The 18,436-nt window shown below is 38.0% G+C and overlaps 1 protein-coding gene across 2 annotated transcripts in view; it reads left to right on the top strand.

Annotated features, from left to right (window-relative positions):
- rspo2 (R-spondin 2) overlaps positions 1–18,436 on the top strand; it is a 100,520-nt gene that overhangs the window by 46,380 nt on the left and 35,704 nt on the right. For both annotated transcript variants that reach the window (XM_087286084.1, NM_001281990.1), the window contains 2 exon segments: positions 7,995–8,138; positions 13,327–13,515. In XM_087286084.1, coding sequence (XP_087142210.1) covers positions 7,995–8,138; positions 13,327–13,515 — 333 coding nt within the window.

The raw sequence follows: 18,436 nt of genomic DNA, 5'->3' as shown, positions 1-18,436 counted from the left end.
CAGATCTGGAGTCTTTTATTATAAGTCTATTAGTATAGCTGATTAACCATGTGGATGGATGAAAAGAAGGCCCCTACTGGCCCATATCTATCTGCTGATAAACACTGATAACACCCATTCAATCGAGTGATAACATTCGAAGCGGGTATTACTACGAGACCATGACTGGCCAATAGATGGAATGGCATGCATTCAGTCATTTATTCTGAGGGGAACTTTGAGGTTAGACTGCCATTTTGAAGGGTTGCTTCAAAATAAATTGCTCAAAACCGGCCACTTTCAAGGACCCTTTAGAAAGAAAGAGTTCAAAGGGTGTAAGTTATGGATACTTTTTGATCCCTTTTTTCTCTATGCTGTTCAATTTATAAAATAGGTGATGTATTCGAAGGGATTGTTTTAGTCCCCTACACATGCCTTTGAAACTTACTCTGCAGGAGTCTTCAGAATACCCTTCAACAGTATTAGGGCAGGGGTATCCAATCCTGCTTCATGGAGAACTCTGTCCTGCATAATTCCTAAATTGATCACAACTGAACCAGCTAATCTTGAGACTTGAGATTAAAAACTCTATGCAAGTGTGTTGTTACCATCTCTAGAATGTTGGACCCCCAGGAGCAGGATTGGACAGCCCTAAATTAGGACATAGGGATGAACCCTCCAGAATGGAACGCAGCCTGTCTGTGGGCGAGGATACAAAAATTTGGAGTTTTGAAACTTTCTAACTGAAAACTCTCGTCAAAACTGATTGCAAAATGATGCTGTTTACATGATCTGCCTGACTTCTGCTGAGAAATAAACAGGGTTATCTGGGTGTAGGTAACTTGGAGATGCTTTCTTAGAACCCTGTATGAGGATAATTAAAATATATTGCTGCAAACGCCTCAAGAAGTCCCAGAGGACTTGGGTCACCCACTGGCACATCAAGATGGCATTGTTGGGTGTGAGAAAGTAAACCACAGGATATGCTTACCAGAAAAACAGTCTGACTCTTTCAGTAGGAGAACTGAAAAAATGTGGCCAGATTTAGCACTTCCTAAGCATGGGCATCCCTTTGCACCACAGATGGCTGCAGAATACTATGCATTGGTTACTGTGACCTCAAGATGTCTACCAAATTTACCCCTTGTTTACAAGTCACTGCCATATAGGATTTAAAATCGATTTTTATTCAAAAACGAAGTTACGGTTACATGTTTAATTGCTCTAAAATGAAGTAAACTTTCACAGCCCTGGCAAACGTGGTTCGCAACCACTTGAATATGACACTGGCTCGAATGTCCACAGCATAATTTGCTTTATTGTTTTTTTTGTTTCATCCAGACCACAGCAGAGAGGCATTCCTGCCACAAGTCTTTCAGGATTAGATCACCCCTAAAGCTTGATGATTCAACTCAACATGCACTTGACTTGAAAACCACATTGAAAGCCAAGTGGAAAAAAAGGACAAACATAAATCTCAAGCAACAGTTTGCAGTGGAGAAGGCAATTTCAGCTTCCTCTAATGTTCTATTTAGGTTTTTTTTTTTCTCTTGCATTGGGCTTTCATCAGATTCCCACCGTCTGTCCTTATTCTCATGTCATTGTGAGAACAAGTGAGAACAAGTGATCTAATTATATCAATATTTATTCCAACTGTAGGAATGTTTTCCTCCAGTCCTTCAAATATGACATCAGCATTACTCTGTAGGAACTAAACACCTTCTGGAGAAGATTGATTGATGGATTGTTTGATGGATTGATTGATGGTTTAATGGATTGATTGATTGATTGATTGTTGATTGATTGTTTGATTAATTAATTGATATGAGCAATATCACACTCATAGCAGTGCAATATGGCTGTATATCAGCACTGGTGGGAGGCATGCATTGTCACGAGGCTGCAGGCAGAGCATCCCACCAGTGCTGATATACAGCCACATCGCACTGCTACGAGTGTGATATTGTGTTTATACAACAGTTTGATGGCATTCTCGTGTATATAAAAAAGAAAATCAAACGCGGAGAGTCTAAAAACCCTTTTGTATTAGGAACTACTTTCTTCCACCATTCATTCACATTTGCGTCAGAACAGCAGAAGCCTAATACTTAGTCTTCTGCTAATACCTAATACTAATTCACCAACGTCACTTTAGAGATTATATTTGAATGACTCTCTAGTGTAATGTTGCTGATATTTTAAGATTAATGATGAAGAGTATTATGAGGACTGTTGTGTTTGCAAAAAGGCAAAAACGCTAAACACATGCGGGCATTTCTTCTTTCTTTCTGCCAACACAACACACATTCCTGATGTGTGAGTCCCATATCTCACACTCAATGCACTACAATTACTATGGTAACATTATAAATACAGCACTACAGCATACAAAAGAGAGAGATCGACTTGGAATATCACTTATCAGTTTATTGATGATTAAATATTTTTAAAAAGGCACTGTCCTTATAAATAAACTGCATAGTTGCTATCTGAACAACTACACTCTTAACTAAAAAAAGCCTTAAAAGTAAATTATGTTGCCTAACAGTGGCAATATTTGTCAAACTGTAGAGTGTCCTCTCCTTGACTGTATTTGGGCGGAGTAATACAGAAAGGTGAAGAGGAGGGTTGAGTGCTGTTACTGACAAAATATTGCACAGCTATCAGCCAATCAGATTCAAGAACCAGACAGAACTGTTGTATAAATGTAAATAATGGACCACTAATGACACATGGGCTGCGTCCGAAACCACCTACTACTCAGTGGGTATTGCATTTGAATTTAAACATACTACTCGGCCGTTAGAAAAGTACGTTCTATACAGTATGAATGTGAGCAGTATGAATGGAACTCGGACGTACTACATCCATCATTTTGTCATGATCACGTGACCTACCTGCATGAGTTGTGTTGCTTCACTCCTATTCACAAATTCTCTCGCGGGGCATCATGGGATAGCTTAATGTCCATATGATGTACAATTCAAAATCTTGCTAGACATCCAGGTACTTCTCGCATACTGATTTTCAAATTCTGTGAAATCGGATATACTACTCGGCTCGCATACTGATTTTAGCGTACTATATAGTATGGAAGTATGCGATTTCAGATTTCAGTTTTGATGGTGTTCCTGGTACCTTTCTTAATTTTTAACCTTTCAAAAAATAGTTGTTTATGGAGAGCTTTAGGATGTCACCAAAAATAGTTTGTGTTCCAAAAAATGAACACTGGTCTTATGGATTTGTAATGACATGAGGCCGAATAATTAATGATTATTTTTTGTGCGCATGCACTATCCTTTTAAAGATGGTTTAAAATCTATAATCTTGGCTTCCTCACTGATGTCATTCAGTAACTGGCTTTTGAACCCTTGTTCTTTCAGATACAGATAGCATTACTGATTTCTATCTGATATTCCCAAGCAAGTGATTTCTGATATTTCAGCATCTGCACATGATCATGGATGACAAACGACACTTCATGACAAGCCAGTCCAGTCACTGTCTGAGTCGTGTGCCAGTAGTTGCTCTTTTTGCTCTTTCCTCCTCAATTCCCTGTTGAAGTAAGCGATCCAAAGGGTGATGACAGCCTCTCCATGGCTGCAATGCATCAGGCTGAGGACGGAGGCGGCTTTTCTGTTGCAAAGCTCATTTATTAGCTGTTGCTCCCTGTCATGGATTGGACATGTAGGGACACAGAGACTCCCCGAGCTCTGATTACTCTGGGAAGAAAAGCGAGTGGATCCATCTGTGTGGCCTTCTTCTCCTCAGACTCCACGCCAAAATCTCTACAGCACAGCGTAACTCGACCAGCCGAGCACGTGTTTATCAAACAAAAGATGCAGTTCTGCTCCGGTGTCTTGGCTGATGAAAAGACAACGACATGATGGAGATCCGCCTTTTAGTTTTTTTGTTGTTCTTTTTGAATGCCTTGTTTTACATTCATGCCCTGCAGCAAAGGTACAAGACAATGCGGCAATCTGTATGTCTCACCGGAAAGTGTTACATTGTTTAAACCATAATTTAGCAGCTTGAATGCGTGTGAATGCTATGATTACTGGTGCAATTGGTTTGGTTATGATGTACTCCATAATGAGGAGGACATGCAGTATTGTTCAAAATAATAGCAATACAATGTGACTAACCAGAATTATTTAGGTTTTTAGTATACAGTATTCTTTAATTGATACATGCAAAAAAGTTACCAGTAGGCACAGTAGATTATCAGAAAACAAACAAGACCCAGCATTCCTGATATGCAAGCTTTTAAGGCTGTGCAATTGGGCAACTATTTAAAGGGCCTGTGTTAAAAAATAGCAGTGTCTGCCATTTACTATACAAACTCAAAACTATGTTGTACAAACATTTGTGTTTTTAGGATTTTGATATCCTATGAATAACAAATATTTAGTTGTATGACCACAGTTTTTTTATAACTGCTTCACATCTGTGTGGCATGGAGTCAACCAACTCGTGTCACTTTTCAGCTGTTATTCCACAATTCATCTACATTTCATTTACATTACATTTTTGATGTCACCCCACAAGTATTCAATTGGATTAAGGTCCAGGGATTGGGCTGGCCATTCCATAACATTAATTTTGTTGGTTTGGAACCAAAACTTTGTTCATTTACTAGTGTTTTTGGGGTCATTGTCTTGTTGAAACAACCATTTCAAGGGCATGTCTTCTTCAGCATAAGGCAGCATGACCTCTTTAAGTATTTTGACATATGCAAACTGATCCATGATCCCTGGTATGGGATTAATAGGGCCAACACCATAGTAGGAGAAACATGCCCATATCATGATGTTTGCACCACCATGCTTCACTGTCTTCACTGTGTACTGTGGCTTGAATTCAGATTTTGGGGGTTGTCTCACAAACTGTCTGTGACCCTGGGACCCAAAAAGGACAATTTTACTCTCATCAATCCACAAAATGTTCCTCCATTCCTCTTTAGGCCAGTTGATGTGTTCTTTGGCAAATTGTAACCTCTTCTGCACATGCCTTTATTTTTTTAACCGAGGGACTTTGCGGGAGATTCTTGAAATAGATTAGCTTCACACAGACGTCTTCTAACTGTCACCGTACTTACAGGTAGCTGCCTTTGATCATCCTGGAGGTGATCATTGGCTAAGCCTTTGCCATTCTGGTTATTCATCAATCCTTGTTGATGGTTGTCTTCCGTTTTCTTCCACGTCTCTCTGGTTTTTCCCTTCATTTTAAATGCATTGGAGATCATTTTAGCTAAACAGCCTATATATTTTTCCACCTCTTTATAGGTTTTCCCCTCTCCAATCAACTTTTTAATCAAAGTACGCTGTTCATCCGAACAATGTCCTGAATGACCCATTTGCCTCAGGCTTTCAAATGCATGTTCAGCAAGTGCAGGCTTCATCCTTAAATAGAGGCCACCTGATTCACACCTGTTATTTTCATAAAATTGATGACCTCACTGATTTTGAATGCCAAACTGCTATTTTTTTAACACACCCCTTTCAACTAGTTGCCTAATTGCACAGCCTTAAAATCTTGCATATCATGAATGCTGGGTCTTTCTCATAGTCTACTGCACCTACTGGTAACTTGTTTGCCATGTATCAATAAGAAATATTCTAAAAACCTGGATTATTCTGGTTAGTCACGTTGTACTGCTATTAGTTTAAACAATACTGTAAATTACAACAAAATTTGTTTTACAAAAATGACTATTTTGTGCTGGGGCACCAGTATAACCAGTAAAACCAGAACTTGGCCAACTGAAAGCATCTTTACTAAGATCTCTGTAATTTCCCCTAATGATTTCCTGTCATCTCTAATCTGTTATTAAGCAACAACATATAAAGATCAAACTAATTATGCATGTAATTAAGCTAAAGGAGTGTGGTATATTCACAATAAAACACCTATTGCGAACGAAACTGGAAATATCAGTTTTAAAAGCTGCAAAAGGGCAAAAATGACTGTATCACAATCATTGACCTGATGATTATGATAATGATGGTGATTACGGTTGTTGGACTCCAGTGTGTGTGTGTGGGTTATCTGGATGAAATTGTTTGGACTGGTTCAAGAAAGCGTGAGAGATCATTAGAAGTGGGTGGAGGTTTAAGGGGGCGGATTGATTTTTTGGGAAGGAATGTCATTGGGAAGACAGACTGGTTAGCTGGTTATGGTCTAATTGGGGGGTATGATGGTGAGAACCTTTAGAAAACCCAGAGAAGGTCAGAGATTAAAGAGAAAGCCTTACCTCTTTGTAATGTTGCAGATTCTCTCTTTCTCAGATTCTAGCTTAAGATCCACAAATGTACCTGATACACTCTTGGTTCTTTTAACCCAAATTTGGGTTAATTATGGTCAATTTTTTTCATTGATATTATACCCAAATTTAGGTTAAAACATTCCAGGATTATAATTTTTTTGAGTGTATGAAACAGCAAGCAGCTTCTCATAGCTGTATTCTGAGATCCAGTGCCTATCAGGGAATCGGGCCTCTGAAGAAGCTTTTAAGAAGCACCATAAATTAGACAGCTCCCAGGGGCTCCTTTTAATTATGCAGGCCAGCGCATCGCCCTGTTGGTGTGGCTCGTGTAATTTTGCTCTGGCTGACGTGCTATTTGCAGAGTCACGGCTTGATGACATGCTGGCACGCTGCCCTTGATATGCTGTGGCAAGGCGGGGCGTGGGAGAATTGGTGTGGTGGTATTGCTTGACCCCTCTTTCCCCTCCAGCCGACTCAGGAGATCTTCTTCAATTGCCAGACTAGATTGTTTGGATTACTCCTACACTACTGACCTTTCAAGGCTTTTTGTGTTGCTGATGATTTTATTTTACAATCCTGCCAAAAAATTAATCCTGTCCTTTGAGATTTTGCTTAAAATGAGACTGTTTCATGTTAAATAATCATTTTATGCTAATATTTTTATTATTATTGCTGACAAATTACAGATTGTATCCCAATAATGATGCTAACAAGGGTTTTTTGAAGATTATGTAAAAAATTACTCACCATCCTTCAGCTTAGTCCCTGATTTATCAGGGGTTGCCACAGTGGAATTAACAGGTAATTACCCTGGCATATGTTTTATGCCCTTCCAGTCTCAACCCATCACTGGCAAAACAATCATACACTCTCTCGTTCACTCACACACTCATACACTTCGGCCAATTTTATTTACCCAGTTCACCTATACCGCATGTCGACTGTGGGGGAAACTGGAGTCAAGTTGTAATCGTTTAAATTTAGATTTTGTGTTGATCTTGCTGAAAATTGTGCATGTTGATGGTTAAAAAGTCTGTATGGCAAGTTATTGTTTATTTTACAAATGTTTTAATTATTTTCCCAAAAGTTATACTACTAATAGCTGAAGCGGAAATCTTTTCATTTTAAAGAATGGTTTTTATGCTAAATTCTTGCAAAATGTGTGCTCAGATGTTTCGCAAATAATTATTTAGGTCTTCGTGAAAATGAGCAATAATGTTATGGCATAATGGCAAATTTTGGTGTCAATCGATTGTTTGCTAGGCAAACTTTAATGCTAATAATGCATCTATTTCTATTGTGTCCTAATCAAACACAACATTTTACACTTATGATTTTTCTGCTAAATTTTTGTTGAACTTGCTAACAAAATATGTCCACTTCTTCTCAGACAATATGGCAAATAAAAGCATAGCTTTTGCTGTAACGCTGTCTTTTTGGATGCCTAGATGTTCTGCTTTCCTTTCTTCTGTGAAGGGGTCATGATGAGGTAATTCCTCATTCCGGATGTCATCACGTCTTTGGAGTTCAATGCAGCCCTAAAAACTCTCACATCCCACACTCCCTGGCTCAACATGCATGTCAGAAGAAGCTGCACTGGAATATCTCACTCCCCTTAAGAGCTTCACAAAACATCAAAATGTCTTGATTCCTCTCTGATGCTGATCCCCTCCCCCAGCTTCCAGTCTTCTGCAGATGATGATGTTTTTTCTATTCTCCTGATTGACATCTCTCTTTCGTTTCTTTACAGGGTGCAGGATAGATGATTGTGAGGCCTGCTTCAGCAAAGACTTCTGCACAAAGTGCAAGCTTGGTTTTTACTTGCACAAGGGTCGTTGCTTTGAAAAGTGTCCGGAGGGCTTTGCTCCCCTAGAAGACACCATGGAGTGTGGAGGTAAGAAAACCTTTGTCATAACCTTTCTGCTACATACAGTTGAAGCCAGAATTATTAGCCCCCCCTAAATTATTAGACAGGTTATTGTATTACGATGGTTTGTTCGGTAGACTTTTGAAAATATATATAGCTTAAAGGGGCTAATAATTTTGACCTTAAAATGTTTTTTAAAAAATTTCAAACTTATTTTATTCCAGCCAAAATAAAACAAATAAGACTTTCTCCAGAAGAAAACAATATAGCTTAAAGGAGCTAATAAATTTGACCTTAAAATGGTGTTAAAAAAAAGTTAAAAACTGCTTTTATTCTAGCCAAAATAAAACAGATACGACTTTCCCAAGAAGAAAAAAATATTATCAGACATACTGTGAAAATCTCCTTGCTCTGTTAAACATCATTTGGGAAATACTTAAAAAATAAAATTCACTGGGGGGGCTAATAATTCTGACTTCATCTGTAAGTGGTTAAAATCATTATTGGTAAACTGGTTATAGAATGATTACTAGTTATTCCTAGATGAGAGGTGGACAACTCTGGCCTTTGCGATCCTTTTTCTTGCAGAGCTCAGCTCCATGTCTAATCAAACACATCTAAACAAGCTAATAAATTATTTGGGACTACTAGAATTGGGATTACTTCACCCATAATCAAATTCATCTAGTAATTCTGAAGCCCATGTTCAAGGAAAGCTCTGTGCTAAACCATCTTAAGCCTTATTCAAACTATGTGATTTTTATTGTTGATTACTGTAGGGGTTACCAAACTCATCTTGCGACCCCCAAAATAACAATTCAAGTTACTCGTGACCTCACACTATTCTTGGAGGTGGTTATAAACATACAATCATTCCACACAACCAATAGAAACTATACGAACAAGCTTAATGACAGCACAAAAAAGGTGCAACAGTCTAACAACCACATCATTTTTTTTTGTCATTATTCATTTAATATTAACCTCACTTAATGAGAATGGTCCAATGTTTACATCAAGACACAATTCTTGGTTTAATTTTGGTTTAATTGTTCAGTTGTTGCCTGTAGTTTTAATGTACATGAGTTCTTTTTAAGGTGTCAAAGTTTAACATTGTGCCGTAAAATCAATCTGCTGCAACTAACACTAATGCTGTGTTGTGAATCTAGTGTAATAACCCCAGGGGTCACAATCTAATGGGAAGAAATTGAAAGGTTGATGGCTTTTTATTTGCATGTTGTTTTTTATGTAACTGTTAAATACACTTTTTATTTTCAGTGGGTTATGGATAAAATATAGTCATTCTTATAGTTGAATAGCATATATGATATTTTTAGGAATCACCAAGCAATCAAAGAAAAAATCAAGAAATCAAGAAAAAATTGTGTAATCTGAATGGGGCTTCATACCATAATAACATTGTATTACAAACTGAAAGGTGGATTTTCCATGTTCAGACCACAACATTGTCAAGAACATTTATACAAATCATTGAAAATGACCAAAACTTCTGTATTATACATGGCTGTTTTATAAACACCATGCGCCGGTGCTCATATGTAGTCTGCCATTGTTGTTCTGGATGTCAAAATCTCATGCATGACTATTGGCTAAACACCTACGTAATGCTCATGTGCACAACTGCTATTTGCTCTGGCTAAAAAGTGACACTGATGAGTGCTGTGTTTTAACACTCGCTCAGCATGAATCAGTCCTGCTGGTGTTCTTAAAAACAGGGCGCTCCCATTGAAAACAATTGAAAAAATATGCTCGTCTCTGGAATAAATGCTTTTGTAGACACACATGCTAGCTTCCAAAACATAGCTTTCAGTTCAAGCTAGATCTACAAATACCCAGCAAACAATTCTGTATTTAATAGACGTCTTATAGACATCTAAACGTAGACAGCGTGGCTAAAACTAGGCAAAATTGGGCTGTCAGTGAAAATCTAATAGACGTCTAATAATAGCCCCAAACTAGACATTTGACAGACTATATATATATATATATATGTGTGTGTGTGTGTGTGTGTGTGTGTGTGTGTGTGTGTGTGTGTGTGGTCATTTATTTCTGTTTATTTGATGACTTGTCTAGTTTTGGCCTATTCCTGGACGTCTGTTAGATTTTCACTGACAGCCCAAATTTAGCCTTGTTTTAGCCAAACGACTATGTTTAGATGTCTATTAGACATCTATTAAAAATCTTTTAAAAACAAAAATGCTTGCTGGGCATTGTCTGTAATACTGAATGGTTTTGTCTGTAAAATAAATTAATTAACTCTTTTTTTATACAGTCTAAAACTTACACTGCTTATTAGGTATAATAGTTATGGTGACTTGAGAAAGCCAACATACTACTGTTATATTACATAAACTTCTTCTTCTACTGAGACTAATATTTATTTGCGTCTTCTCCTAGGCCTTTCATATTATAACCACCAAACTAACACCAACCCTCCAAACTGGTCTGACTCGAGTTTCTATTGTGAAATCTTTTCTAACTGATTCGACTTAAGGTTTTTAATTTCTGGGTTGACCCAGAAATTTCAGAAAAGTCTTTTGACTTAACTTTGGACCAAACTTTATGACCTCATATCTTTGCGCCAGACTGTCATACAGACGTAAGGTTGGGTAGTCTCATTTAACTCAGACTACCAATCTGCCAATCACTGTTGAACTTTCAACTTACTAGCCACACCCTAGCAATCACTTACGGCACCCTAGCAACTGTCCCATAGACTTCCATTACAAAAATCTTCCATTGACTTTACCTTGGACATACTAATAACATACCAATTCATTCTAACATACTAATCATACTAAAAACATACTAACGACATACCAATCCATACTACAAACATACTAACGACATACCAATCCATACTAGAAACATACTAACGACATACAAATCCATACTAGAAACATACTAACGACATACAAATCCATACTACAAACATACTAACAACCAGGGCTTTACATTAACACCCGCCAACCTGCCAAATGCGGGTAGATTTCAGCTTTGGCGGGTTAGACAGCCGCTCCCACTAGCCACTTTGGCTGGTTGGAAATAATTTTTTAAATTGTAGTTTTCTTAAAGCAGGGTTCGACAATAAGGATGGCCCAGTTTGCGTGCAAATGTTATCTTAGAATCGAGAAGCAGCACGACTGACAAAAACTGTGTTTGCGTGAGCAAAAGCAGGTGAACACCGTATGAGAGGATGATTACTCGCGCACATAGGAGATGTGATGCGACTGTTAAAAAGTGCGTGCTTCCGTTTACTTGCGCGAAACAACTGTGTGTAGAGGAAGCACAACTGGTGCGATCGGTTCTCTTTGAAATAGACTAGAAAAAAGCGATGCTCGTGTAAGCAGCAAACCTTTTGTAAGCAGCAGCAGCAGTCACTGCTTTCGTTTTAATTATTCTCATGCACGTGATCATCCTTTCATTATCACTCGTGGCATGTTTTTACCTGCTTTCTTTTGCTTGCAGTTATTTCTGTTAATATAGTTTAATTATCATCCTTTACGATAACATTGCTTTAATATTAGATTAACTCCCCATTTGTGTAACTGGTGATCTGGAACCTTTAGCCAGGACAGATTATTTTGCATATTTTAGATACATGACAATATATCTTTTTAAATGTCAATTTAGAAAAAAAAAAAGAAAAGTTTTGTTGAATAAAAAGTGCATGTATACAGCTATACATTTGCTTGTTTTGACACATTTAAAATGTGTGGCTAAGAAATAATTATATCTTTTTGGTGTGGTCAGAGATAAATTTGGTAAATCCTTAATTTTCAACCCTAAAAAAGTCATGTGAAATAAAAAACAATTGCAATGCGACACAACCCGTTTGCTCATGCACAGTGAGCAAGCTCATACACAACAAACACAAATAGTGAAATAAATGAGGAGGCATGTGGACAACACAACATCTAAATCAAGTCATTTTAGCATGTCAAAGTCACATTTATAGTTTAGCTAGTAATGTTGGAAATCTACTAGCCACAGTGGCTGGTTATCAAAAAAGTTAATGTCAAGCCCTGCTAACAACATACAAATCCAAACTAGAAACATACTAACAAGTATACTAAAATTCAAAAAACATACTAACATACCAATCCATACAAAAATATCCTCACAAAATGCTAGAAACATGCTCCCAACATGCTAATTCATACTACAACCATGCTATTTTATGTTAGCAACTGCCTAGCAACTACTCAGAACATCTTAGTGTAATAACGTTCACGGCTCTTTGGCCGCCGGGAAGGAGGAGGCGGAGAACCAACGCAGTTTTAAAATATTTATTTATAACATGAACTGCAGCTCCTCACGGAGACTGCCGTCTAAACCAAAACAAACGGAAGGCAGCTCCTCACGGAGACTGCCGTCAAACTGAAAGCAAAAGTAAATTATATCCAGCCCCGGTCCTCTCTCGGCTTCCTCTGCCATCGTTTCTCCTTTTATAGTCCAGAGCTCCTTCCGTGGAATTCGAGGCAGGTGCGCACCGCAGGTGTATCCACTTAAGCAGTGGCCTCACTCTGTTCCCACGTCTCTCGGCCACGCCCCCTCGCCACACTTAGCAACCGCCTAGCAACACCCTAGCAATGCCTTAGCAACCCCCTAGTAACACCTTAGCAACCACCTAGCAATGCCTTAGAAACCATCTAGCAATGCCTAGCAATGCCTTAGTAACCACCAAGCAACCACTCAGAACACCCTAAGCAACCACCTAGCAACACCTTAGTAATGACCAAGAACACCTGAGCAACTGCCTAGCAACACCTTAGGAACCACCTAGCAACACCGTAGCAATCACTCAGGACAACCTAGCAACTCACTAGAAATGCTCTAGCAACCCCCTAGCAACCAGTCAGAGCACCTTAGCAACCACCTAGCAACACTTTAGCAACCACCTAGAACACCATATCAACCGCCAAACAAGAATCATGCCAATCCATACTAGAAACATGCTGTCATATGTAGTTATCTATCTATAGCAACTGTTTCAAACTTCATAAAAGCTACTTTAATTATTTAAACTTTAAAACTACTTCAAACTTTCAGATGAGGCTTTCTCAAGCCACCATAAAGTTTGTCTACGAAGTTTACTTGTCTAGTTATTTAGTGTATCTTATCAGTGTAAAACTTGAATAACCATTGTCTTTCATAAGAAATAATATTTTGTTTCTGGTTCTTCACCTAACAGAGGGTTGTGAAGTGGGCCAGTGGAGTGAATGGGGGACCTGCGCCAGAAGAAACAAAACCTGTGGTTTCAAGTGGGGTCTGGAAACCAGAACAAGGCATATTGTGAAGAAGCCACCAAAGGACACAATACCATGTCCAACTATCGCTGAATCTAGGAGGTGCAAGATGGCAATGCGACACTGCAGAAAAGGTGAGGTTCAGCATATGTGGTTCTGGTTTGCTTATATCTTCGAAATAAGCTTTTGTTTACAGGGGCATTGATTTAGGGTCGCGACCCCACCAATATCCCCACCAATAATTTAATCCACTTAAAAAAAATTGTGCTGTCAACATTAATCAAGATGCGCAGTGGCAGTAAGGGTTAAATCATGTTCTCTCCTTGAATCCTCGCGCCCCCAAAAACTTATAAGGACATTTTGATTGGCTGTGCCTTTTCCTACTTTCAGATACAAGCAGTGCCAAATGCAGAGGATTGTTTTTTCCCTGTTATTTTTTTGAAACTTAACCTTTTTGCAGTTATTCACCTAATTTTCGCATGAAGAGGTATACATATTGCATTTTTGTGACATTCTAAGAACTAGTTTTTGCTGCATTGTCTTGTCAGATAGTTATCATAACCTCACTTTGTAATGTACCAAAAAATATTTCCAACAATTTTTTTTAATTAAAAATTATTTTAAGTTTTTATTTACAGATGTGAAATTAAATTGTACGTTTTATATTACAGTTATATAAGTAATGAACATTTTGAATAAAAAATATGAAAAGATAATTACTTTTAAATTACAAATTTATTATCATCTATAATTACATTTCTTTTGTTTTTTAAGAAATCGCCTACAAACTAAAAACAAACTGGCCAGCACATTCACCTTTCCTCAGTTAGAATTTGGCCATTAAATTGATAAAAAAAATAAATTAATTAATTATTAATAATAATCCAACTTTGGTCTTTCGAACCACTCAAGCCCCCCTTGGCTACAGGTCTAAAACTTAATAAATTGTATGAAGAGAAGATTTATTATTAATATATTTTAATAGCAGTTAAATGAATAATAGCAGCATCTATATACATTCTTTGGGGATGGGGGCTGTTGTTTGATTCGCCCTTCCCCACCAATGTCAAGTGTGTGTTTAGGACGCAGATCATTCATTCCATCTGAAAATCATCAATTTCATAAAATTTCCAAACCAAGAAGGAAATATCTCTGGGGTCTGTTCCTTTGCATCTCACCTGTTTAATCTTGAGCTCAGTTTTTTTGGACGGTAAAGCCGGCCGTCCAACCTCAAGCCCTCGATTTGGGTTTTCAGTGTCGACTGGCATTTTCATTCATGATTTATTAGTATTTTTCCATGCTCACTTTAGCCAGCTCAGCTTTAGGTTTTTTCACTCTCTTTTCTTGAGAGCGTATGTGTTCTCTCACTTATTCTCCTCTCCTCCCAGCGGAATTCCTTAAAGTATGAAGTGCAGGTTTCCTCAATGCTACTCTGTTTCCTTTCTCTATAAGAGAGTTATTTGCGGTAGGTGGTGCATGTACTTTACCACTAAAACGAGAAGTCAAATAGGAGGGAAAATATTTTTTGAGTAAATAGAGCCAAGGAAACATATTTTATAAGTGTTTAGTTTTGGAAGAGATGGGCCAAGTTTACTCGTGGAAATAATTGGCCTATTCAGGAGGGCTTATCAGGGAAAACTTGCTATGATAATTAATCGAGACGTTTCCCTGCCGCTTTTTTCTTCATTCAGCTCACCTGCACAAACTTAAATCTTTTGCGGTCACTGACTTATGATACTGTCACACAGGCGAGTACAGATGTAATTTCAATTTTGGAGGTCAGTAAAGGACAGCACATTCACATCGAGAAGGTTTTTGACTGATTGTGGAAAGGTTAATTGTCAACCCAGAGACCTGAGGCAGGATGAAGCTGAACTTGCTCAGTTTTCACTGTTTATTTAGGTTCCTCAGTCTTGCGCTGTATCTGAATTTCCATAATGTCCATCTCGGTATCAGGTCACAGCCACCGTGAGCAGTTTTGCTCCATGAGCTATTACCAGAAGTACATCACTAAAGCTGAATCCATTCATCTTCATTCAAGTCAGTTGAAAGAAATAAAAAATGACCTACATACACACTCTGACAGCCGCTTTAGAGAGGTGATGATTGAGTAAATATGTTTCGGACATGTCACACGGCTATTTTCCCCTTTTCAATGGTTGTAAGGTTGGAAATAGTGATTTTCTGGCAGGTTTTCCTTCTGTACCCTCTGCTGGCTTTCTCCACAGGAATTTTTCCCTCCCTAATTCAGCTCCTTCTGACCTTTTCCAGGAGTATTTTATAGTCTTCTTTAATTAAAAACTGGCATTTTGATGCATTTTTACTGGTCTCAATTATCTCATCTGAAGTCAGTGATTAGCAGCCTTTGTTAAAGTCTTAAATGAACATACAGTAGATCTGCCGCTTTGCTGTGTTCTTTACGGTTTTCATTAGAACACTTGTGGATTAGTCCTACATTTGTAATATGGCCAGTATGAGTCGTTAACACTTAAAGGAAATACTTGTATAGCATTCAAACTCGACAGGAAACGTTTAACAGCAAGTTCACCTAAGGACAATCAGTCAGTAATATTACTAACAGAATTTTGAATTGATTGCAGGTATCACTGATTTTAATAAAAAGTTGATTCTAATGAAGGTGTAAAAGCTTTTGATCGATTCTGTTCTTTGAAGTTTTTACTCATTTTTGATCCAGTCATTAAAAGACCCAGTTCTCAAGCGCAAACTGGTCGTCTGGTTTGTTTTGATTTACTTAAAAGAACCAAATGAAATCAGAACTTTTTTCATCATGAAACATTATGTTTATAATTGAATAAAAACAGATTTATTAAACTGATTAAATAAGAACTGATTTATATTGATTATTGTGAGTTAATATGTTCATGAGTGAGCTACACTGGCTGCAGCATAATTAAGATTAATTAAAAGGAACAGATTCATAAGAGTGGGTCAGTCATACACTTGAGGTCTATTTTGACAATCTAGGTACAAAGTCTAAAGCAGTGGTTCCCAACCTTTTTTTGCCTGAGACCCCCTAGAAAATATTGTAAGGCCCCCCTTCACATTTAATGATATAATCGCTCATAAAAGTTTGCAGTAAGGATGACAAAAAATTTTGTTTTCAAACGGTATGTTTATTATATAGGTATAGATTTTTTTTTTTAAATCTAGATTAATCTCGATTAAAATGGCTCATTTGAATTCTGCCGAAGGCATTCAGAATATGTGTGCTACCCAAATAATAAGTCTTTGAGAATGGGTTTCTCTAGCCAGGTGGCGCATTAGACCAGGGGCTCATCTCCGGTTTCCAAAATGCATCACAAACTGCTTGAGACACTGTTCCACTATGATAACTAGTGATGAAAATAAATTATCTTTAATAAGATTAATTCCTTAATTTTCTTTTCGGATTAGTCTATTTATAAAAAAAGTGGTTGCCACACCGGAATGAACCGCCAACTTATCCAGCACGTTTTTACCCTTCCAGCCGCAACCCATCTCTGAGAAACATCCACACACACACTCATACACTATGGACAATTTAGCTTACCCAGTTTACCTGTACCACATGTCTTTGGACTGTGGGATCACCGGAAGGACACCCACGCAAACGCAGGGAGAACATGCAAATTCCACACAGAAATGCCAACTGACCCAGCCGTGGCTCTAGCCAGCAACCCAGCGACCATCTTGCTGTGAGGTGACAGCACTACCTACTGTGCCACTGCGTCGCTCCGTTTTATAAGATAAACTCATGTTTACTCACTGTTTATTCAGTTAAAGATTAAGTTTGAACTGTAGGCCTACATAAGCTCAAACAGCGATTTTTGATGACCTTAATCCAACTAAAGTCATAACTGAACTAAACAGAAGTTAAATTAAGACATGTGGAGTATGCAGATATAAGTGGCATTATTGAAGTAAACACCGCGGTCATTAGGACCTTTCGCCATATTTTCTGACAAGATTCACACGCGGCTGTCAGTAAAGGACCGCACACACACACACCGGGAAATGAAGTTTTTTTCCTTCTATTTGGCGTACACTATTAAATTCCATAAAACTCTCACTAGTCCTTACTCCTTATTTGCGTCTAATACTCCAACTTGTCACAGGATAATAAATGAAATGTTCATGAGTTAAAGTGAAACTAACAAACTGCAATTAAAGTCAGGCATCCTGCTGATTCGATTCAAAAGGGCACTCTTTTGTCAGAAGACTCACCGGTTAGGTATACATCCGCGCTAATATATTAAGGTGAAAGTCATCATAGCTTGCTTAGAATAGTTCCAGCTCCCAACTCAACTTTAAGAATAGATTAACGGCAATTATTTTTTTTATCACACGATAAGAATCTCGCATTAACGGCCCACCTTTAGTGTAATTATATATTTATTCAGTTTGTATATTCATTTCAGCAGTACTATTGTCCACTGCTAAGATTTTTTTAAATGAGACGCAAAGCTCTGTGGGGGACCGCGAACTCCCTGTTGGGAACCACTGGTCTAAAGTGTATTGCGCAAAAGCATAAACGGCGTGTCCTAATTTTGCTATTTTAGGGACGGAAAAATATGCTCTGTGTCTAACAGGGTTGTGCTTATTCTCTTAATGAGTTGTGGGTGTGTTTTTAGCACAACGTGCATTAAACCAATCAGAGTCTTATCTCTTATCTTCCATGAGTCCATAAAGTGGTGCAAATGGATTTGCTATTTAAAAAATGTGAAGCAAAACGTAAAAAATTACTGTTGCGCTGGTCTGAAAATAGCAACAAATCATGCCATACACGTCTTGCGCCTAATTGTGCCAGGTGTATGATAGGGGCCTTAAATTGTTAGTTCACCCAAACCTGAAAATCATGAACAACTGGAGGGTGAGCGATTAATAACATTATCTTCATTTTTGGGTGAAGTAACACTTGTTGGCTTCTCTGATTGCTTTGTATGCTTTGATTCACTAAAAAGAACCAGTTCAAAGGAGTCATCTGCTTTTGAATCTGACTACACTAATCATGTTATAGCTTGTTGCATTTAAGGTCAAGCACCAGAAGTGGTGTTC

This window comes from Danio rerio, chromosome 16, assembly GCF_052040795.2.
Source record: "Danio rerio strain M-AB ecotype USA chromosome 16, GRCz13ab, whole genome shotgun sequence".
NCBI classification, from domain to species: Eukaryota; Metazoa; Chordata; class Actinopteri; order Cypriniformes; family Danionidae; genus Danio; species Danio rerio.
The sequence above is the reverse complement of the archived record's forward strand: the minus strand, read 5'-3'. Positions and strand labels throughout refer to the sequence as shown.